General features: G+C 40.5%; 1 protein-coding gene across 2 annotated transcripts in view; it reads right to left on the bottom strand.

Moving 5' to 3' along the window:
* Positions 1-24197, bottom strand: part of Aplf (aprataxin and PNKP like factor) — a 48646-nt gene that overhangs the window by 10521 nt on the left and 13928 nt on the right. For both annotated transcript variants that reach the window (XM_016003053.3, XM_042273573.2), the window contains 6 exons: positions 23514-23686; positions 18164-18305; positions 17745-17877; positions 12984-13168; positions 3767-4107; positions 230-355 (listed from right to left, as the gene is read on the bottom strand). In XM_016003053.3, the coding sequence (XP_015858539.1) occupies positions 230-355; positions 3767-4107; positions 12984-13168; positions 17745-17877; positions 18164-18305; positions 23514-23686 (1100 nt within the window). The remainder of the gene's footprint in view (positions 1-229; positions 356-3766; positions 4108-12983; positions 13169-17744; positions 17878-18163; positions 18306-23513; positions 23687-24197) is intronic.

Below are 24197 nucleotides of genomic sequence, written 5' to 3'. Positions count from 1 at the left end.
GTATTGGGATGTCTTATAAATTAAGCTGATTATATTTTAGACAGAAATACAGAAAAACTTCAGGTACTTGGAAGACTGATAACAATTTAGAATTATCTGAAAGAAAATCTGTGTTCCCCATAAATTTAATGAAAACTATGCTAAGATGGAGAGCTGCTCCAGTCACCCGATTTCACATGGCGCAGAAGCACTTAGGGACGAGTGCAGCCACATGGCTCAGTTCCCTTACCTGTAACAAGATGCCCCATAGGGACACTCGGGCCTGTCACCAGTTACACCTTCATCTGTGACTTGTACATCTCCATAATCACTATCACCAGGGTGGCTGAAATGTTGAAAATGGAGAGGATTCTTCCTGTGAGTGATAAACATCCCATCAGAAGAAAAACAATAACAGGAAGTTATGGGTTTATAGTGGCTACAGAGTGAGACCAAGAAGACCCGATTATTCCAGAAGGGAACCAAACACCTGTGTTGATGATAGAAACACTGAGAACATCCCCATGCCGTGTTGTTGACCAACCTGACAGAGTTGTTGGAAAACAGTCCAGGAATAAAGCTGTGTGAAGAGAATTCTGGGTGCTTGTGAGAGAACTCCAAGGAAACAAGACAAGAGTCTTGTGACTTCAGTTTCGTCAAAACACAGATTGTTCTTGGAATGTATTTCCTTGCTCCCCCCAGGTATAGCAGATAGGAGTAAGTGCACTTCAGATCACTCATTATTGCTTGCTGCTCTTATTTCAATTAAATGTTTAAACTGTCCTTTATATGCCTGTGTGGGAAAACATGTTCCCACGTGTGGCCTGTCCTTGTAATCCTGTACAGCTTGAACTCATGAGAACTTTACTCATGTAACCTTTCTTAACCCTCAGACTATAAACTGTCTGCGACTCTGAATAAAGTTGGCTATTGCATGAGATTATAATCCACCTCATTTATTGGCGTTATTCTCCCATGTCCCACTGCCTCTAGAGCAGTGATATCTAATCATCCAAAGACTCCCAGGGGACAATCAATTTCTAGTGTGACATGACAAGTCCTGTGTACAAAAACAATTTGTAAACATTATATGGTTTATGTAGGAATACAACAATATAAGCATCCATAGCCTTTGTAAATTTCTATATCCTATGCTAAGATAAGAACATTACCAATATTCTAGATAGACCCATGTTTCCTTTCTAATCTTTAAACTCATTTGACTACACAAAGTACACTATCATGTCTTCTAAAAGCAATTTTCAAGCTCTTTGGTTCAGGCTTCTTTTCTACTCTTAAATTATTATTAGAGTTTGATAGCCATCTCTTTGTGTGGTGGCTTTACCCTGGCAGAAATTTAAAGTGAAAAATCAGAAAAGTACGTTTATTTATTTAAAGTAACTGTAATATACCTTTTCACATATTACAAATAACATACTTTAATAGCTTTTTAAAAAATAATCTTTGCATTTATTTGTGTGTGTGTGTGTGTGTGTGTGTGTGTGTGTGTGTGTGTGTGTGTTTAAGCCATGGCACACATGTGGAGGTCAGAGAACAACTTGTGGGAGTTCATTCTCTCCTTGGACTACATGTTTTAGGGATCCAACTCAGGTCATCAGGTTTGGTGGCAAGTGCCTCTTCCCATTGTCTTCATTAGATTTCTATTGCTGTGATAAAACACCATAACCAAAAGCAACTTGGGGGAAAAAGGTTTGTTTCCACTCATAACTGTTAGGTTACACTACATCACTGAGGGAAGTCAGGACAGGTAGGAGGATCTCTATGAGTTCAAGGCCAGCCTGGTCTACATAGCAAGTTCCAAGACAGCCAGAACTATACTATATATAGGGAGCCCCTGTCTCAAAAAAACAAAAACAAAAAAAGAACATAGAGGACATCAGAGGAGAATAAATTAAATAAATTGTAATAACAAATATGTGAAAATATTATAATAAAACCCATTACTTTGTACATTAATTTTTAAAAATTAAAATACAAAACAAAGAGGAATGCAAACTTAGAAACTATAGAGACTTGGGACATTATCCATTTGAGAGAAGGGAGAGGGGAGAGGTTCAAGAGGCTGAAGAAAAGCTAGACTTTTGTAATGATTTTATAGACATGTATGTGTGTAGATATGTGGGTTTATCTCAAACTCAACAGGCTATTCTTCCCCTTTCTTTATAAATATAAACATTTCAATAAAATTACTTCTTTCTCTTTGTTACAAATACAATTTTTTTTGATTTAAACATTGGTCAGACATCCTTTATTTCAAAATTAATAAAGTTAGTTACTGCCTAAAGCTAAGAGTGATTAAAACTAACATGTTATTATAAAGTATAAGTGAATGAATTATTATTTGATAAAACATTTACTCCTTTTTTTAAAGATTTATTTACTTATTTATTATGTATACAGTGTTCAATCTGCACATATCCCTTCAGGCCAGAAGAGGGCACCAGATCTCATTACAGATGGTTGTGAGCCACCATGTGGTTGCTGGGAATTGAACTCAGGACCTTTGGAAGAGCAAGCAGTGCTCTTAACCTCTGAGCCATCTCTCCAGCCCACATTTACTCCTTTTAACAAAAGGAAATGACAGCATTGAATACTGCTATTCATTGAATTATGTCCCCTCAAAACTCCTATGTTTTACAGCACTAATCTCCAATATACCTAGGAGAGAGATAATTAAGGTTAAGTGAGGTCATAATGCTGGGGCCCTGACACAAAATTATTGGTGTCCTCAGTGAGGAAGGGACACCAGGGAAGTGACATACGGAGAAAAGACACCGAGAAAACAACCACCTTCAGGGCAAGAAGAGAAGCCAGTCTGTGGTGTTTTGTTATGGCTGCATTTCTAATGTCCAGAATTGAGAGAAGGGGAATTTTGTTACCAAAGCAAGCCAGTCTGTGGTGTTTTGTTATGGCTGCCCTCACCAACTAATGCAGACACAACAGGGTCTTTCCAAATCCAAAGTAATAGATGGTTTTTGTTTTGCTGTAGACTTTTACATTGTGTTCTAGACTTAAGGACATTCCACAGACAATATTATATATAAATTTAAAACTCAGGACTGGTGAAACTGAAAAATATAGCTACTCTAATGCAAAAATAACAATGTATTTTAGAGAGCAATAACGAGAGTGTGAAATGAACAGAATATGTGGTGTACGTACTCTGTGCACATGGCATGAGGACGCACTTCACAGATACAGCTTGACAAGTGGAATGGCTAACAGTGGAAACAGACCAATTAACACAGGCTGTTACAAAACCATGTCTAAAACTAAGATTATAACTTAAATGCATGAAATGTGAATTCATAAAAATTTCATTTTCTAATTTTCAAAGTAGAAAATTTTCTATTTTATAGAAAAATGTGAATATATATATCATACAATGCCTAAACACAATCTAAAATTATCTTAGTAGACAGGTATAATAAATTTCTGAAAGTATCTTTTTAAAATTAAGACATTAAATAAGCAGGTATTTAAGTCTGTGTGATTCAGTTTTTAAGTCTGGAGTCCCCAGTATCCAGGTACTTGCATTAGTCAGCATGTCTACACATAAAACATTTAACTCCCCATTGCATCTTAAAAGCTTCTGGCAGGATTTACCAGAATGCACGGTGGGAAAGTGCAACCCAGTAGAAACGCGGTAAAGCACCTAACCTTAGGGCAATGGTTTACTAGGCTCTTAACACAACAGCACAGGACTGCAAGGCAGCAGCATGTAGTGAAGCACTGGGCTGAAACGCCACCTGTGGGTCCATCTTACCTGTAGCAGTTAGCCCCATACATGCAGGACGCCCTCCGGACCTTGCTTCCTTCTGAACAGCCTAGAACTGAATCAGCCACTGTGTGCGAAGCATCAGGACTGGAGGGAGCAGAGCTGGACTCAGGATAGAATCCTTGTGATGTCTCAGGAGGTGACTTCCTTTGGACGCCTGAATGACTCCCTGTCTCCCCCTCTTCATCTATTGTTGCTTGGCTGACGGTTTTATGTCTAGAGACCTCGTCAAGCTCCTCTATTGGAACTGCGTTGTTCGGTTCACTCATCTTCACAGTATCTGGATCTGGATCACCTAATGTGATTGAAGACAATGATTCTGGAACTTCCTGTAAAAGAAATCCAGAAAAGGCATCATTTTAAAAAAGCAAACTTTAAAAAAATATATACAAATTAAAGTTTAAGAGGACAAAAATACAAGTTTCATGATACGAAAAGCTTAAAACTTCAAACTTCTTATTTTGAAGCTACTAAAGACACCATTTTTTGTTTTTAGTTTAGAAACTTTTAACAATTTGTAGACTTCACAATATCAATTTGTAGCTATAATGATACTCTATTTCACTGTTACATAATCTAACTCAAAAAGCTCTTAAATGTCACTGTCCAACAACACTGTCCTTGTAATTTCTTAAAAATGACTGCAATACTTACTTAGCTCTCTCCAGATAAAGGTAGTTTTCATATGGCAGAATGACCGACTGGCTCACGTCTCCACATAAATCTGCATGGGGGTATGCTATCACCAATCGGAGAAAGCAAGCAACTCCCCTTTGAGAGTTCTGATTAAGTGTCAGGTTAGCCAATGAAGCCCTAGAGAGCTGGCCTTGCCATCTTGTTAAATGGATAAAATACACAACTGCCGTCTGATACTGATCTTCTGTACCCGTAGACTACTGCCGCTCTCACTTCTCATCAAAGGGGCTTCTTTTCACGGAAAACTACAACTGGTCAGAGCGCAGAGAACTGTGGAGAGGCCCACCTTAAATGGGAGATCCACAACACAGTCCCTGCGCCAAGGCGCAGGAACACGGCACCAAGGAGACATTCTAATCACCCCAGTATGCCTTTTTAATTTGTACTGGCCACCAGCACAAAAAGTAAGCCTCATCTCAAAAACCTCCATTCTGTGGAGCAGAAACATTGCTCATTTAAACACAAGTGTTCTTGTTAACCAAGTCACAGATATGAGGAGCACACACCAGACACACATCGATGTTCACCTCCATTTCTAAGGGCTCAGGGCCTGTCAGCTACCATCTGGCGAAAGCTGGTTTTAGTACGAGTAGATAGCTGATAGTTCAAATTTCTTAACATATTATTCACATGTCTTCTTTTGGACTAATTATTTAAATGTTTCGATATTTTTAAAAGAAACTGTAACTCTGAAACAGTATTCACCCTGGCTAAACACGTTCTCCACACAATGTGGGTCTATCATGGCTCTGCACACCAGCAGATAACCTAGGAAAAGCAGGTGTCTGGCTATCTCCTGTGACTTACACTTGGGTGGTGGCATCTAGGCAGCATCCCTCTACACCATACACTCTACTTCCAACCTTCTCTGCCACACCCCATCCCCTTCCATCAAGACCAATTGGCACAGGCCAACAGCTGGAATCAGGGGCAGGAACTGGGAAGTCCTGACCTACCGCCCACTTGACAGCTCCCCCATTTCCTTCATCCCTGTTCAGTGGTGGGTAAGTCAGTAAGTCTGGTAGTGAAACAAAGAGCCCAAAATTTGTTAGATTATTATTATTCCTGTGGCATTTTTAGACTCTACAAGGCATTTTCCATGCTTAGGAAGGAAGGCTGTGATTCCTCAGAGGCACCACACTTCCCAAGGCCTTAAGAGTTCCTGACCTTTCAGGTATCTGTGTACAAAGCCTGGAGGGGAAAGGGCAGACTATTCTCAGCCTTTCAACAAGCACCACAGGAAAGGGGTGATTCACACTTCCAAACACAGGATCCTGACAGTACTGTTGTTCCAGCATCCAGCCACAGCAGAAGTTTGAATGGAAACAATCCCACTCAACTTCTTAGTTTCTTTCAGAACAAAGAGCTACATTGGAAAGTGATTAAAAAAAAAAATAAAATACATCTTTTCTATAAAATATTGGAGAGCTGTTGACCTAACAGTGGCATGGCTAAGGACTTCTTTTAAAAGGAGTGTTTTGTTTGTTTGTTTCTGTATTTGTTGGGGGTGGTGCATGCATGCCCACATATGCATATGCAGAGGCCAGAGCAAGGTGTCAGATGCCTTTTTCTCTTAGTCTTCACACTAGTGGCTCAAAACAGGAGCTCCTGAACCCGAAGTCTGACTTTTAGGCTAGGCTGGCCGGGCAGAGAACTCTCCAGATCTGCCTGTCTCTTCCCTCCACTACTGGGGTCATAGGCACATGAAGCTGTGCCTGGCTTTTCAAGTGGAGACTGGAGATGTGAACTTAGGTTCTCATGCTTCCAGAGTAAGTGTTCTTACCCACTGAGGCATCTTCCTGGCCCTCTAAGGATATTTTAAACTAAAGAACAGTATTATTCTATGATGGCATTTAATGTTTTAAGTAATCTCTCTCACCACCCCCCATCAAAGATTTTGTAGCAGATGATGACTATTTCAGAGATCCACCATCAGTCAAAATGCAGAGAACAAGTGACAGAGGGGTGCCCAAACCAACTCCTATACGGAAGCCTCAGGGGAAGTCATGGAGGAGGGAGTGGAAAGCTTTTGAGAGCCAGAGGACCACAACACCTGCTGTGAGACAACGTCTTCTAGACATGACAGGGAGGCTGTACCCACCAAACCTCAACAATATGATCTAAATGAGACCTGTATAATGAGAACACCATTTGACACGCCAACATAGAATGAAAGAAATTTAACACCTCCCCCCCCCCCACTTCCAGATAAAGAGCTACAGGCAATCAATTGCTGCTGTGAGACGGAGATTCCATTTTCTCCAGGGATGAGTCCTCTGATAGGTCATCCAGTCTAAAGGGGAAGCCTTAAACACATGTGCACATAAGCAACACTGGGTGGATTCAGTAGGTTGTGTGTGTGCCTATGTATTTATCAATGGTAATTAAAGAGGAAGGGGTCAAAAATTTAAGTGGTAGTGAGGGAAGGGGTGGAAATGATGTAATACTTACTCAAGTATGAAACTCTCAAAAACTTTAAATTAAAAACAATTCTCATAGCCAAGTGCAGTAGCACATTCCTGTCATCACAGTACTTGGGAGGTTGTAGCAGAAGGATCAAGTTATGAGCCAAGTTGAGTTACACAGCAAAACCATGTTGGAAATAAATATAACATCTTTATATATGCATGTGTATGTATTTGCCTGTAAAAATCCAGATGAAGATTTTTATAATGCTACAAAAGTCAGTGTAACAATGGGACTGAAGGATGAGGCAAATGAAGTTTTCATTTTTAATAAACATGCTTCTGGATATTCTATTTGGGCAAAAAGCATGTATTATTCTGCTATTTAAAAATGAAAAACCAAAGAGAATGAAATGTATAGCATCATAGTTCAACTCTGTAGTTCTAAGGAACATAAAGAAGAATCTATTTCACTAAAAACTGAACTTTAGTTCCCCACAGGAACATGTATAACATGCTAATTTAGAGAGAAAGGAACACTAAAATCATAAGTATCAATATGTAAATTAGGGGATTTCAAATAAGAGAGACAGCTGGGCATGGTAGCACACCCCTTTAATCCCAGCACTTGGGAGGCAAAGGCAGGCGGATCTTTTTTAATTCGAGGCCAGCCTGGTCTACACAGTAAGCTACAGGACAGCCAGGGTTATGTAGAGAGACCTGAGACAGCAACCCCCCCAAAAAAAATCAAATAAGAGACACAAAAGTTGGAAATCATAATGTTCTTTATGGAACTCCATGCAATATTAATATATAGTAGCCTTGGCATCCAAGAATTTAACATTCTTGGTTTCAATTATTTATAAATGATCCCAAAATCCATTACACGCAGTAATTTTTAAGTTTGCTGATACATAAATTTGAACTGTGCCAATTCCAAAGCTCATGAGCGGCCTGGGGTGGGGAGGTCTGGGGGGGGGGTAAGGGAACAGGAAAAATGGAAGGTGAACCACCTATGGCAAGTAGAAGAATGAGAGCTTCAGTTTTACTAAGCATCTCCCGCTGTTTATTAAGATTTGGTGGACATGTGAAGGATTAAGCATGGGAGACTAGAGAGTCCTGATAACAGAAAGATGACCTACAAAGTAAAAAAAAGATGTGTTTGAGACTGGAGATCATGGGGCTAGTGGTCCTTTGAGGAAAAGCAGAATGAACTCTTGAGACTATTAAAATAGCTTATCAACTTGTCTAGTAAGCACTTCCCTGCCCCTCAGCCATCTGAAGTTTTAATGTATTGTAAGGGATAGGATAAAGAACTACCCTCTAACATAAATCCAGCAGGGTGGTTTGTTGTTTCCAAGATGCTCTTGGCAGGAATGCCTGTGCTGATAAGTTGCCTAAAAGTCCTATATCAATTCCATTAACATTCCTGGAGGACAATGGAAAAATCCCAGCCTCATACTCAACCTCTGACTGACAGTTCAAGCACTAGCTAAATACTGCTTCCTAGGAAGTCTATCCCCTGAAACTGAAAACACAACAACTGAAATTCCACCTGTATGTTCTCTACCATAATTTCTCCCAATACCTTATCTATCTGTCCTTCCCAGATGGAAACTTTTTTTTTTTTTTTACAATCTTTTTTTTTTTTTGGTTTTTCGAGACAGGGTTTCTCTGTGTAGCTTTGCGCCTTTCCTGGAACTCACTTGGTAGCCCAGGCTGGCCTCGAACTCACAGAGATCCGCCTGACTCTGCCTCCCGAGTGCTGGAATTAAAGGCGTGCGCCACCACCGCCCGGCCAGATGGAAACTTGGAACCTGCCTTTTATTCCCCTCCTTCCCCAGATCCATGTTTAGACACTCAGCACTCAAGTTTTGCATCCTAGATGCTTTTCCAGTCCGATGGTTCACCACCCTGACGTGGCTAAAGTCTCTGCACTTCTTAGTCGTGTCAATATGACCACCATTTCCCTCGCTTATCTCAGAGATCTTCCTTTGTCGCATCCAATCTCTCTCTAGAGAGCTAAAGGACCTCGGTGCTCAATACATTTCCAGTGCCTCCTCCTGCGCAGGCCCCCACTGCTGCTTCAATTTTAAATGAATGTCTACCTTGTATCCAAATTTCCAAGGACATCAGTTGACTGACTGCTCCTTATTCAAAATGCTTAGGGTTTCTGAGTTTTTTGGAGTCTAGAGTATTTGTAAAGATTTATGGTTGAGCATCAATATCTGAAACTATCCAAAGTCCCAAGTGAGTTGAGAATCTTACCAGTATGCAAAAAGTTTCAGATTTTGCAGTATTTTATTTTGTTTTTCACTTTTGGATAAGGGATTCTCAAGATGTATTTGTTCTCCGTGCTTTAGTACTTGGCCTGTCATCTACCTGGGACCTTGTAACTTTCCATGACCAAAAAGTGCAGTAGAAATGACCAGTTCTAGTCACTGAAAGATCTGGGCCTTAAAGATCTGGCAGCTTTTAATTTTACCGTCTTAGAATCCGGCTGTTGGGTAAAGGGATTTAGTCTCAACTACCTAATGACAAATGGAGGGAGGGAGGCCAGTCAGCTTCCAGATATCCTACCAATCCTTGTAGAGGCATCATTCATGAGAGCAAAGTCGTTTGGCCTGAACCCACCACCAATACCAAAAATGTATCATAAAGAGGCGTCCAACTCAGCCCAGCCAACTCATACAATTTGTAATAAATAGTAAGTCATGTTGTGCTAAGTGATTAACTGTTGGGCTTACTTTGATTACAGCAAGAGAGAACTAATAATTTTATGATAGGATTTTGCAAAAGTTTTTTTTGGCTGTGCTTCCTTGAGCTGCCTGTGACAATTCTAATTAAATTACGTAAAAGAAATACTATTGTCTTAATCTCTGTGCTACTGCAACAAAATATCACAGCCTAGGTCATTTATCAATGACAAAATGTATTTTCTCAGTTCTGAGTTCTGGGGAGGCCATGGTAAGTTGCTGGCATCTGATGTGGGATTTCCTACTCTGTCTTCATGGGGCAGAAGGAAGAGAGGACAAACGTGTTCTGACATGACAGAGGCACAGCAGGATGTGCACTTGTGTCCTCTTGTGACAGAAGAGCAAAAAGAGTCCACTGGCTCCTGTGGACTTTCCTAGCAGCTGGAGTCTGCTCCTGAGTATGGAGCCAGTACTGAGCAAGCGCCAGTACTGAGCAAGCGCCAGTACTGAGCAAGCGCCAGTACTGAGCAAGCACCACTAACGCTACTGCACAGGGAGAGTGAGCTTCAGTAGAGGCTTTTAGAGGAGACAAAACATCCAAAACCCAGCAGAGATCTTTACACTGATTAATTCAAGAGCCCTCACTTTGGCCATAAGCTGGACAGACATACATCCTGTAAGGACTGCAGAAGACCAGTGAGGACTGACAAAATCCTGGACTATAAAAGAACAATTAACTTCATGAAGAGAAGAGTGCTCGTCACAAACTCGCTCACGGTCTAATGTGCACAATAGGAAAACCCACTGTACACAAAAGCATCTACTTCGGCCGTCAGCACTTCCTAGCAGTGTGGCCTTGGGCTTCAGTTCCCTCCAGGTGCTGAAGGATGGTGCACCAGTAGTTCTCCTTGAGGGCATGTTCAAATCACAGGAGTACACAAGGCACTACACAGGCCATAGACTAAATGAGTCAGAGCTCAGGAAAGGGGCAAGAAGGGATTTCTGCCCCTTCTCTCCACTTCCTTTTCCAGTCTTTCTTGAGAAAATGTTTGCTCTAGAGTCCTGGACAATTGCTCTGAGGTCTTGTAAGGCATCTCCACACATCAGACTAGACGGACAAGCCAAGCTTTTGTTTTCTCTCATGGTGAGCTTGTCTCCCCGTTCTTCACTGTACTATCCCAGTGACTGGCTGCTCTCTAGGGATAAGATAAGACAGAGACAGAAACTGGGCAGACATGGAGGAGGAGCCTGGCCAGTCTGGCTTGGGTCTTCAGCGTCAGCCATGTTCTCCAGCTCAACTTCACTAGAGCCCAGCAGAGAGACTGTGAGGGTTTGGGCCTCCTTTCTACTCAACAGAGGGAGGTAATGCTCCCTCAGGACCCTCACAGGAAGAACAATTAGCCAAGTGGAGCTTGCAGGCCCTCCTGTATCTATTACACTCCCTCGATGGCATCAAAACCTCCAAACACCTTGACTAACTGGGATCTCCTTACTGCTTCTCTCCTATCAGCTAAGAAGATAGTTCTTAAAGTCTTTCTTATAATTATGAAACTTAGTCAGGATAAAGTATATTAAAATACATATACTAGGTTCTCTTTGGAACTAAATAATTTCCTGTAAAATAGGCAAAGTGAATTTATATGCTCACTGTTCAAAATATATGAGGGCTAAAAGCTTATATAAGACAAACTGCGTTTTAATAATATTTAAAGGCAAATATATATGAGCCAGAATTCATCTCGTTTTGATTTATTACTTGATGCCATTAGTAAGCAAAGACACTGAGTCTTAGAGACTGGATCCACTTCTCTCGCTGGGACAGGTGCTAAGGGAGTCTGGTCTCTCCCTAGGGGAAGAGGTGGACGTGAAGGTGTGTATTCTACCAGGACAGGACCAGCCTGGCCTCCTGAGACTAAGAGACCCGCAGAGCTCGGCCAGTGGCCTCCCAGCCCTGAAACTGTCACCTTAAGCTACCACTGTCAAAAGAAGAAAAATGCCTGGACTTCCTGTTCTGGGGCCACCTCTATTGTTTCCCGTTACAATGCCTCAGTATGCACAAATCCTGTGCAAGCTCAGGCTACACAGAATCTGGCTAGAGGGAGAAGGTGAGCATAATCTCCCCGCTAACTGGGGAGCTCTTGGCATCTGATAACGGCTGGGAGAGGGGCCAGTTTCCTTCAAGGATGTGCCCCCCCCCTCCCCGGTAGATCAGCCACATATCCAGGCAGGCCTCACTCCTAAGACTAGTTGTGCAACATAACTGGACTTGATGGGACTTGGCGGAGAAGAAAACTCAGGTAAGTAGGTAGGAGTAGAAGAATGGAGAGGGTGATTATGGGAGGAGCTGAGGGAACACATTATACAAAGTTCCCAAAGAATAAATAAAATTATTGATTTTTTTAAGTCTGACTTATGTTAATGAAATGTGCTACAACTTCCAAGTTTAAAAAAAAAAAAAATTGGCTTAGTCTGGGAGGAAGGGACTGGACCTCCCTGGACTGAATCTACCAAGTTGATCACAGTCCTCAGGGGAGGATTTGTCTTGGAGGAGGTGGGAATGGAGGGTGGGCTGGGGGTAAGGGGAGGGCGTGGGAGGAGGGAGAATAGGGGAACCCATGGCTGATATGTAGAACTGAATGCTATTGTAAAATAAAATATATATATATATATATATATATATATATAAAATAAAATAAAAACTTCATGTAATAAACAGGCCTTGTTTCTTTTTAAATATCCAACATCAAGGAATGTGAACTGGGCCAAACCATTCTAGAGGACTGGGACAAACTGAAGAGGAATGAAAGGTCTGCAATCACTCGAAGGCACAGCAGGGTGATCCTGTGGCTCTGTGAAGAATGATACATCATTTGTTCTCCTCGCCATTCTCACTCAGTGGTGACATGAAGTCCACACACAACAGCAACCAGGCGACCAGAGCAAAGGCCAAACTAAGACCAGAGCCAAGAGGTCTCCACCTTTCTCTACTCTGAAATATTAGTCCACAATGCAAACTCTCCCTCTAGATTCAAAATTAGTTTCAATAAAGCTCTTCCAGACCGGCACCCACATGGCAGCTCACAACTGTCTGTAACTCTAGTTCCAGGGGATCTGCACCCTCTTAAAAAAAGAAAAATACATAAGCGCACACACACACACACACACACACACACACACACACACACACACACAGAGAGAGAGAGAGAGAGAGAGAGAGAGAGAGAGAGAGAGAGAGAGAGCGCAAGCTAGTTTTTATCTATATAAACACAAAAAAGGGGGTAGCTCAGTTTTTTGATAAATTTAGCACATGATTCATTTCTATCACTTGATCTTATCCAAAGGGCTAAAAGGATGTAATTCCTGTCTCAAATATCAGACAAAGAAAATAAACAACATATTTTTAATCACCTTGGATGAAACAACCGGTCCTTCTTGATCAGAACTTTTGCATTTTTTCCCAGGATCCTGTTCTGCTGACAGACTTTCTGAATTTCCTAGTGAAATTAATCGCTTTCTTCCATGCCATGTTCTGTTTACTGGAGTTTTATCTTTGCAGGTTCCTTCTTTTCCACTCCTCTGGATGACATCCTTATCTAACATACACACAAGCACACACAAACAAAGAACAAGAAGAAAATTACTTCCTGTATCTTCAAAGGTCAATACTCTATATGACTAAAAAGGATAAACTAGCAAGTGACTCACAGGCTGTGAGATGGCTCAGTGGGGAAGATAATTTGCTGTGCAAGCTGAAGGATCTAAGTGTGCATATTCAGCACCAACACAAGAAAAAGAAAAGAAAAAAAAGTGGGGGTAGAGCTTGGTGGGCCTGTAACCCCAGTACTTTGTTGGAGGGAGCAGGGAGACAAAGACAAAGATCACTTGGGGTTGATGCCAGCCAGAGAAGCCAAACCCAGCGAGCTCCAGATTCAGTGAGAGACCCTGTCTTAAGGGATTATGGCTCAGAATGACAGAGCTGGAGACCTGCAAATCCAAATGACATTTACAGTAATGTCCACTGGGAAACACTTATTGCAATCAAACAGCATTAGGCAGCACAGTGGCCAAGAACGCCAACCCAGAGCGCACCGAGCTCGGACGCAATGGGTCCACTTGAACTGTTTTACTGCAACTCAGAGCTTTGTTTGCATCTGCAAAGTGGAAATCACAGAGTCACTAGAAGTAAATGAAATAAGAGGGAACCTGACACATTAGTTACAATTTTTTAAATTAAAGCAACAATTTTTTCTGAGAAAAGCTGACAGAGTAACCCAGATTTCAGATATATGTAAAAACTCCAAAAACCTAGGAAGGAGAATGTCCTCTATAGACTTTGTAAATAAAGAAATCTCAGTAACAATGTATACTATATGCTATATATTATCCATATATTATCTACATATTATCCATATATTATAGTTGGTGAACCATAGTCAGAATCCCATCTTGTCAACAAATTCATAATCATCTAATCAGAAAAGATGAAACAGCCTTTACACCGTAAGAGGAAAAAGCTCATGGCTAATTGTGTCCTCTATACTGCAGGGAAAGCTTCTTGAGGGCAAAGACTCTATGTGTCTTGCTTACCATTTCCCCCTTCGGGGAAGGCCTTCAGGACCTTAAAATGTGCCTCTTATAAAACTAGTGCTCAATATTTTTGACTAAGTAAATTAGGAATATAACCAGAATTTGTCTAGGATGTAAGTATGTATACACTTTGTAGTCACTGTCGTTCTAAGGCAGATTAGTAACCTTTTTTTAAGAAAAAGACAGACTATAAAGCTCTGTAGAGGGCTATAGGGTGTCTACTACAGCTACTCAACTCTGCCTTCATAACAAAGAGTAGCCATTAGATATGGACAGATGAGCATGGCTGTACTCCAATACAGGTTTACTCCAAAATGGGCAGTGGCCAGATCTGGCCTATGGGCATCAGTCTCTTAGCCTTATTCTGAAGGACACCCAAAGGACCTAAAGCAGTTTCACGGAATAAATACCAATGGAACACTGGCTGTAGGGAGCAGAGGAAGCCCTGAGTGAACAAATATGTGTTGTTGACACAGGCACAACATGCTGAGAACTGCAATGTCTTGGCCCCATGGAAGTGGCAAGGCCTTCCACGAGAGTCTCAGTGTGGATGTTGACCATGTTTGAAAAAAACATCCACCACAGCTTTCTCCCCTGAATATTTATAGCCTGAAGACCACTCCTACAGAGACTGTTCTTACTGAGATTAATTAAGTCTGCCTCCTTGTTTAGGTATATGTAATGAACCTGCCTCCTGTTGAGCTGTATGCAATAAACCTGCCTCCTTGTCCTGTCCAACTACATACATACATACATACATACATGCACACACACACACATATATATATACACACACACATATATATACACACACACACATATATATTCAACTACACACACACACACACACACATATATACACACACACATATATACACACACACACACACACATATATATACACACACACACACATATATATTCAACTACGCATATACATACATACATACACACACACACACACACACACACACGCACACACACACACATGGCATGCTGAACTTCTAGGGTGCAGCAGTTTTTCCATCAGAGAGCCCAGTCTACTCAATCCCAGATTTTCTGTGTTTCTGTGTGTCCATGTGTTTATATTTTCCTCATTTATCCTCACCGTCCCAATCAGGTCCATCCCTGAGGCTGTGCAAGCATTCAACAACTGTCTATGTTATCAATAGAACTATCCATCGCACCAAAATAGGAGTAATAGACAGCAGTCACCTTTTATCCCACCATTTTCCCTTGTCTCACTTACTGTCAATCATGTTGTAGTCCTTATATTCAAGCAACCATAATTTTACTTAAAATGTCTCCAAAGCACAGGAATAGTGACACTGGCAAATTGGCTACAAATGGAATGTGTGTAAATCTCAAAACCATTCGTGTGTGTGTGTGTGTGTGTGTGTGTGTGTGTGCGAGAGAGAGAGAGAGAGAGAGAGAGAGAGAGAGAGAGAGAGAGAGAGAGAGAGAGAGAGAGAGAGGTGATACATAGAGAAGCCAGCTAACAGCAAGCCACAATGCTGACACCTTGATCTTGGATTTCTGGCCTCCAGAACTGTGAGAAAGTAAATGTCACTTAGGCCACCTAGGCTACAATACTCTATTGGGCAGCACAAGGATAAACTCTCTCAGGAAACAGAAAAGAGTAACACTTTTCAATGCATTTTACCAGGCCAGCAATTACATTAAAACCCCCCCCCCAAAAAATTCACACTAAAATAAGATTATTGCTCAACACCACTTAAAACAATCATTTAAAAATCCTTACCAAATAAAAGTGACATAAAAAAGGAGAAAATCTGCTGAGGTAGAATTTGTTCAGCAAATGAGGCCCTAAGTTCATTTCCCAGAATCAAAAGACAATCAAAAGAGCCCAGGAGTCAAAGGGTTTATCAAGAATGCAAGGCTGATTTGATATTCAAAATTCTATTAAGTACAGGATAGGCATTTGATATCAAATCCTACTGATGTATAGGAAAGGTATTTGATATCAAATCCTAATAATGTATGGGAAAGGCATTTGACATCAAATCCTACTGATGTACAGAAAAGGCACTTAACTTTTAACATTTGTTAAAACAAAAACTTTGAGGCCGGGCGGTGGTGGCACACGCCTTTAATCCCAGTACTCAGGAGGCAGAGGCAGGCGGATCTCTGTGAGTTCGAGGCCAGCCTGGGCTACCAAGTGAGTTCCAGGAAAGGTGCAAAGCTACACAAAGAAACCCTGTCTCAAAAAAACAAAAACTTTGAGAAAAATCAGACAGAAAAGAACTAGGATAGGACCAAACGTGACCAGCAAAAAAAAAAAAAAAAAAAAAAAAAGAAAGAAAGAAAAAGAAAAAAAGTCAATGAAATGATTCCCAGTGATATTCTGCTATACTCCTAGACTGGAACCTAGCATAACTGTCATCAGAGAGGCTTCATCCGGCAACTGATGGGAGCAGATGCAGGGGCATACAGCCAAACATTAGGTGGAACTCAGGGAACCCTGAGGAAAAGAGGGAGGAAGGAATGTAGAAGCCAGAGGGATCAAGGACATCACAAGAACACCCACAGAATCAACTAACCTTGGCTCATATGGGCTCACAGAGACTGAAATGACAATCAGGGAGCCTGCATGAGTCTGACCTAGGCCCTCTGCATATATGTTATGACTGTATAGCTTGGTCTTCTCGTCAGACTCCTACAGTGGAGTGGAAACTGTGTCTGACTCTTTTGCCTAATGTTGAGACCCTTTTCCTCCTACTACATTATCTATCCAGCCTTAAGATGAGGAAAAGTGCCTAATCTTATAGCAGCTTGATATACCATGTTTGGTTGATATCTCTGGGAGCCCTGCCCTTTTCTGAAAGGAAACAGGACTGGACCTGGGGGAGAAGGAAAGTCAGAGGGAGGGTCTGGGAGGAGAGGAGGGAAGAGAAACTTCAATAGGGATGTACTATATGGGAGAAAAATAAATAAATAAATAAATAAATAATAAATAAATAGATGAATAAGAAACAGCAGATGTCCAGCATAGACATATGTCCAGAAAGACATAAATCACTGAGGTGACATAAGCTCATGACATAAGCTGGGCCAGGACAAGAGTCATGTGTGTTTGAATCTTGTAGCACACACACTGTGTGCCTGGTTACTTTATTTAATTATTTTTAAATATTTTGGTTGTGGTGTCCTTTCATCTCAGATATGACACCAACATGCTCACCTGAGAATATATATAAACAGTGCATCTAACAATAAAAGAGGAATATCACATGCTCAACAAGATATCAATGGATAGAATGCTGTTTGACAAGAGCCATAAAGTAACAGCTTATGTTCTGAATTATATTCCATGCACATCTAAAAGTAAATCTTAGGTTAACGGGCATAGCAGCCACAACTGTAACCTCAGCACTTAGGAGACATAAGTGGCATAACAAGTTTAAGACCATGTCTCAAAATAAATAAATAGACAGAATAGAATTTAAAGTCCCAGGCTAACCCATACTGTGTGCGACCACCACTCGATACCTATTTGCTCAGAAAAACCTTTAAATTGTCTTTAACATTTCCTTGAAAACATCAGCAAAGACAAAAACCTACCTCCACCCGTAACAGGTGCTGAAAGGTTTTGATCACTTAAATTTCCTGCTAACATCCAAGCTGGGAGGATTCTTTTCCTCTGGGCAGGGTGTGGCTGGTGCCCATTGCCATCTCCACGTGCACCTGAAGAGGACTAAAAGAACATCCATAAACTAATTCCTAATGGTGATGTGCAACCTTAGTGAAGTTGTAAAATGATTTACTTTGAGGAAAATTACCATTAGCAGAGCTACCCACAACTGTAGACCCAGTTAGTTCAATTCTTGACAAGAAATTCATTATCTATTGGTTTGTGTCAGCCTAGTGTGACACTCTCTACAGATGTAGGTCAGTGCCACAGGCGTTATAACACGCATGATGTCAGTGGTCTATTTGGGAAGCACAGACCTCATTAGGAAGGCGCCTCTGAGGTTTCTCACCGGAGCCTCGACGGCAGCACCCTCGGTTAGTTCAGGGCTTCCTTGCAGCCGTGAAGCACCAGCTGTCTCATCAGGCAGCTTAATCACAGGGGACTTCTGCATCTCACTCAACACATCATCTTCATCAAGTATTTGACTGTTCCTGTAGAATAAAACAGAACTCTGTTTTCTATCATGTGGTGGCAACCTTGAGGCTGCTCAGTTCTATGCTACTGAGGACTTCTTACTGGGGTATTGAGCTCCTTCAGTCAAACTTAAACTAAAAACAGTTTATACTACAGTAAAATGTTTTATCTCCAGCCACATATATTATCACAGCATATATTAGTCTTAAAAATCATGGGCTGGTTTGATCAGTTTGGGAGGCAACTAGGCAGTGGGACCAAGTCCTGTGCTCATTGCATGAGTTGGCTGTTTGAAACCTGGAGCTTATGCAGGGACACTTGGCTCAGTCTGGGAGGAAGGGACTGGACCTGCCTGGACTGAGTCTATCGGGTTGATCACAGTCCTCGGGGGTGGACTTGTCCTGGAGGAGGTGGGAATGGGGGGTAGGCTGGGGGTAAGGGGAGGGGGTGGGGGGGGAGAATAGGGGAACCCATGGCTGATATGTAGAACTAAATGGTATTGTAAAATTATATATATATAAAATTAAATACAGAGAACAAAAAAAAAAAAAATCATGGGCTGGGGCCACCCACATGATGGCTCACAACCATCTGTTACTCCAGGTCCAGTGCCCTCTTTTGGCCTCTGTGGCCAGAGGCACATATATGATGCACTTACACACATACATCCAGGCAAACACTCATACACATAAAATGAAAATAAATACACCTTTAAAACTGAAGATAAGAGATTTCAGAATGTGTAGCTGAAGAGTCTGATTTGTAGTTCTGAAATGTTCTTGTAGTAGCTATAAAATAAAGAATGATCCCTTTCAAAGGCAGACTTGGATTTCAATGGCAGGAATCATAATAAATGGCAGGAACTATATTCCAAGACTATTCCATATTTGCTTACTACTCAAAAGCTGATGGACATTTGACTTGTTTCTCAACTTTGACTATTATGAATGATGTTACTGCGGGATTCCATGTGTAAGTTTTTGTGTGAACACATGTTTTCAATTTGGGGGCATAAACCTAGGAAGGGGAGTGCCAGGACACACAGCTGTTTATATATATATTTGGTTTTTCAAGACAGTTTCTCTGTGTAGTTTTGCGCCTTTCCTGGAACTCGCTCTATAGACTAGGTTGGCCTCAAGCTCACAGAGATCCACCTGCCTCTGCCTCCCAAGTGCTGGGATTAAAGGTGTGAGCACCACCACCGCCTAAAAACTTACTGGAGTGTGGACATTCCAAGGAGAATGTACTGTTTCACAACACCACATCATATATGAGAGTTCTGGTTTCTCCATATGCTAACATCAACATTTACTAATGTCTTTGGTTATAGCTGCCTCGTAGCTTAGTGAGCATTTTTTTTTAATTGTTAAAACTTTCTCATTATAGATTTGACTTAAATTTCCCAATGACTAATGATGCTATCTTTTCATGTTATTATTAGGAAATATTTATTCTAATCAGTGGCACATGTTAAAACTGGGTTGGCCTTGTATTTTTGAGTTATAACTGCTTATATATTCTAGATGTAAATATGTTACAGGTGCATGATTCACAAAGTTCTGTCATTCGTCCTTTTTGTTTCTTGACTGTGCTCTTGTAAGCACACATATTTTCAAATGGGAGGAAACCCAGTTTACCTAATGCTCCTGTCTCCGCTGTTGCTTTGATGTTAGACTTGTGAAGCCATACCTGAAGCAAGCTGGTAAAGATTCATACCTATGCTCTCTCTCTTTATTTTTAGGTCTCTGATCCATTTTGATTGTTATATGATATACAGTAAAAGTCTAGCTTCATTTTTTTCATGTGGCTATCAACTGTTCCAGTACTGTCTGGACAACTGACTTCACCCTGTTTAATTGGTGGCCCTGTCAGAAGTAAAGACTGTAAATGTAAGGGCTAATTTCTGAACCCTCAACTCCCTGAGCTGTGTCTGTCTTTATGCCAGGACCATACTGTCTTGATGACTGTGCTTCACAGTTGTTTTTGAGATTGGGAAATGTTGAGTTCTCCAGTAGCATTCTTATATTTAAGATTGTTTTCCTTAAGTTTCCTTAAGAATTCAAAATATATTCTAAGCTATGTCAAATATGTAACTTATTTTTATATCTTTAATATAAAATATGCTACTAATAAAAATGAGCTGATTTGAAAATAATTACAAATGAAATTTTTTCCTTTCATTTTTCTTTTATTAAAAATAGATTTTTTTCATACAATATAGTCTGATTATGGTTCTCCTCCCCCAACCACTTCCCAAGATCTTCCAAGCTCCTCTCCCATCCAAATCCATACTCTTTCTGTAATTACAAACCAATTTCAAAGTTATTTGTTGCCACATCATAATGAGATTTTCATCAACATTTTATTGCTTTGTTCCGAATTAGTGCTTGAAACTAGCAGCTATTTACATGGAATCTGAGTGTTAAGAACTTTAATAGTTTAGAAAAAATAAGTTAGCTTGACAAAAATTTACTGTACTTTCCTTAAGACTATCTTTAAGAAAATCTCCCCAGGGAATAAAATTGTTACTTCCTTATCAACAATGAAGTTTAGCTATGAAAACAAAATCCTGCTCCTATCACAGTATCACTCAATCTGATATCCAAGGAGCCAACATACACTCTGCACCCCAACACTGGGGATGCATCAGGAATGCAAAATTAACCCTGCTCCCATGTGAAGTGTGAATTATTTAATTATTTAAATACAAAACCAAGTATATTTTTTTCTCATTTGGATTTCTCTATGGCTTCTCAAAAGAAGTGTAAGCTTTGATATTTCTAGTAGAATAATTTCAGACATAAGTAAAAACAAGAGTCAAAAATGAAAACTTATAGGTGATGTATAGCCATATGCTCCTAAAAAGTAGGCTGTGAATGATACTATAAAATCTTAACAGGCTGTAAAAAGTATGTAAATAAATGCAAAATGAGAACTAACCAGGGGTTTTGTTTTCTTTTTTTTTTTAGCTGCTATTTTGTTATTTGGTCTCAAAACTTAAATATTCTATCAGTTGGAAGAAAAAAAATTACCAGGGTAAAAGACTTCTAACAACTGCAACAAAGTACTACACAGAGAGGATCCTTTCTAGTCTTCTTTAAACTCTACAGGAGTTAAATGTGTAGCAATAAGGCAGCATACCCTGTCTCTCTACCTACAAATATGAATACTATGTATACTACCCCAACGAGAGTACTTTGTCAAATTTGCTCCAATTAAAAACAATCAAAGCCCTCTCTGTACACAACCTCAAAATTGTTCCTCTCCCCTCCATTCTATCCCTAAAAGCTTGAGTATGATGTCTTTATGACTTCATTATATAAATGCATCCATCATTTGATAGAAATAGTATACACTTTATATACTTTTAATTTTTCCTTCAATATCATACTACAGAGTTTTAATGAGGATATCTCTCTCCTTCCACCTCCCGTCCTCTTTCTTTCCATTCTATGACTATTCCAGATTGACTTCACCATCCTCCAGGTATTTTTGCAGTGAGTGCTAAGGCAGGTATTCTGGTAGAGTAGTGGGTAGTCTGTAAGAGCATCATTCTGGAAATAGCTTGCTGGAGTCTAGAACCTGGACCTGTTATGTAACCCTAGGCAAGTCTCAAACCTTCTCTGTCTTCCTTGAACTGCAACAGAGATATTAGTAGTGTGAATCCCTCATACTCATTGTTACGAAGATTTCAGTGTTCAAATACATGAAGCTTATTGCCATACTTAACAGTGGCTACTCTCAGGAGTTGTGTTTGGCAGCTGCTTTGACTTCCTTTCCCTTTGTCCACTGTTCTACATCCTATACAAACACCCAGATGACTACCTGCTAAAGAACCTTTCTGTAAAACCCAGACCAGCCGGGCGGTGGTGGCGCACGCCTTTAATCCCAGCACTCGGGAGGCAGAGCCAGGCGGATCTCTGTGAGTTTGAGGCCAGCCTGGGCTACCAAGTGAGTTCCAGGAAAGGTGCAAAGCTACACAGAGAAACCCTGTCTCGGAAAAAAAAAAAAAAAAAAAAAAAAAAAAAAAAACCCAGACCATCTGACAACCCTCAGATAACACCAGAAAACATACATCCCTCCTTATCTTGTGTCTGGAACATCACCATCACTTAACACAGAGCATGTGAACTGCCGGGTGGGTAACCTACAGAAAAGTAATATGCTTATTATTAGGCATAGGAATTGCTAGTTTCCAGATAGATAGATAGATAGATAGATAGATAGATAGATAGATAGATAGATAGATAGAGAGAGAGAGAAAGAAGGAAGGAAGGAAGGAAGGAAGGAAGGAAGGAAGGAAGGAAGGAAGGAAGGAAGGAAGGAAGGAAGGAAGGAAGGAAGGAAGGAAGGAAGAAAAAGACAAAGAAAAAGCCCATGGCTAATGGCGAAGATGCTGCCTTAAGACCTTGTCCAGCAAATGGTCTTCCCATCACTGCCCATGCACCTCCTCTCTCTCTATATATAAGCCCTTCCCTGTACTTAGGTCCCCAGGATGGTCTTCTAGGGAGAAGAAAGCTCCTTCCACTTTTTAGGGTGACGGCTCTTGAGTGCACTCTTCTCTATCATGAACCGGCTTTTCAGTGTGAGCAGATGAACACAGGACTGACAACAACAATCTTGAATTTTGATGTGGTAGACAAAGCAAAATTGAGGTAGTTCTAAAGTGCATGAGAACCTCAATGATATCAAGAAATGTCTAATGTATATGTCAATATTAGTTCTATATAACTAATCCAATCAGTTCTACAGGTCTAGTGTCTGAACTCTGTCATTGAGAGCCAGAAAAAAGCCCAGCCATTGCCTGGCAACTGGCTCAGAAACTAGTTTGTAAATTTTACCTTCATACCAGATTCTGTGCATTCATCCTACTACCTCATTTCTTCAGTCCTCCTACTCTGTACTTTATGATATTATTATAAGGTAAGGCAGTGATATAAGTCAGAATACCTGAAAATTTTTAATAAAGGTAAAAATTCAAGGAAACATGTAGTTAGTTTTGTTTGGTGGAAACATTAGGAATAGAAAGGTAAAGGATAGCACACATTAGAGAATACCATGAAGCATCCATTTCCAAAGCCAAATGATTTCCAGAAACACAAATTATGTGGCTACTGCAGCCAAATATGACTCAAACCTAGAACGATTTTCATTGAAGCATTTGTGGGGGTGGGGCCTCAGATACAAATGCCATTACTCACTCTAAGTTCACCAGGCAAGCTTACCTTAAAGTACACTCCATTTCCACCTCAGCTTGTGGAGAGAAAACACGGAAAGAGTACTTGTTGAGTAACAAGGAAAAGCTATCCCCAGGATTCAACCAGCACCATACGTGTGTCTTCATTGGCAAGAGCTGGCTCTCCTCTGCGGACTGATGGAAACACGGATTGGTATGGATCTAATCAATAAAAGAATACAGTGGTACAGCAGGGTTGAGAACTACAACTAATATGACATGATCCAGAATCTTGGTATCAAAACAATTAAGTATAAAATTACACTTGAAAGTTTAGTAAGCCTGGCACCTAGTAACATAATCATTCATACGTGAAAAAGAGTTCTACCTTCCGTTCCTGAAGGAATCCAAGATAACAAGCAAAATCATCAATTGGTGAGTTAAATAAGCTACTCAATGGATAAGAAAGATGAAAAATAATTCTCAGTCTGAGAAGGGTCTCCACTGTTTTTCCAAAATGCACTCGTCCTCTGGCAAAAGCACTTCTTTGCTATTATTTATTTTCTCCTAATAATTTCTGACACAATTTAAAAGTGAAAAACCACAAGGCAGGATATGGTGATCAAATATCTCATGCATTACTGCCTTCTTTCTAGCTGTCTTGAAGAATAATTTGACTTTTAAATAACTCCTTCCATGAATATCATTTAGATTGAAATCACAAATAATTAAC

Source organism: Peromyscus maniculatus, chromosome 3, assembly GCF_049852395.1.
Source record: "Peromyscus maniculatus bairdii isolate BWxNUB_F1_BW_parent chromosome 3, HU_Pman_BW_mat_3.1, whole genome shotgun sequence".
In the NCBI taxonomy this organism is placed as follows: domain Eukaryota; kingdom Metazoa; phylum Chordata; class Mammalia; order Rodentia; family Cricetidae; genus Peromyscus; species Peromyscus maniculatus.
Note: the sequence above shows the minus strand (reverse complement) of the source record. Positions and strands in the feature narration are given on the sequence as shown.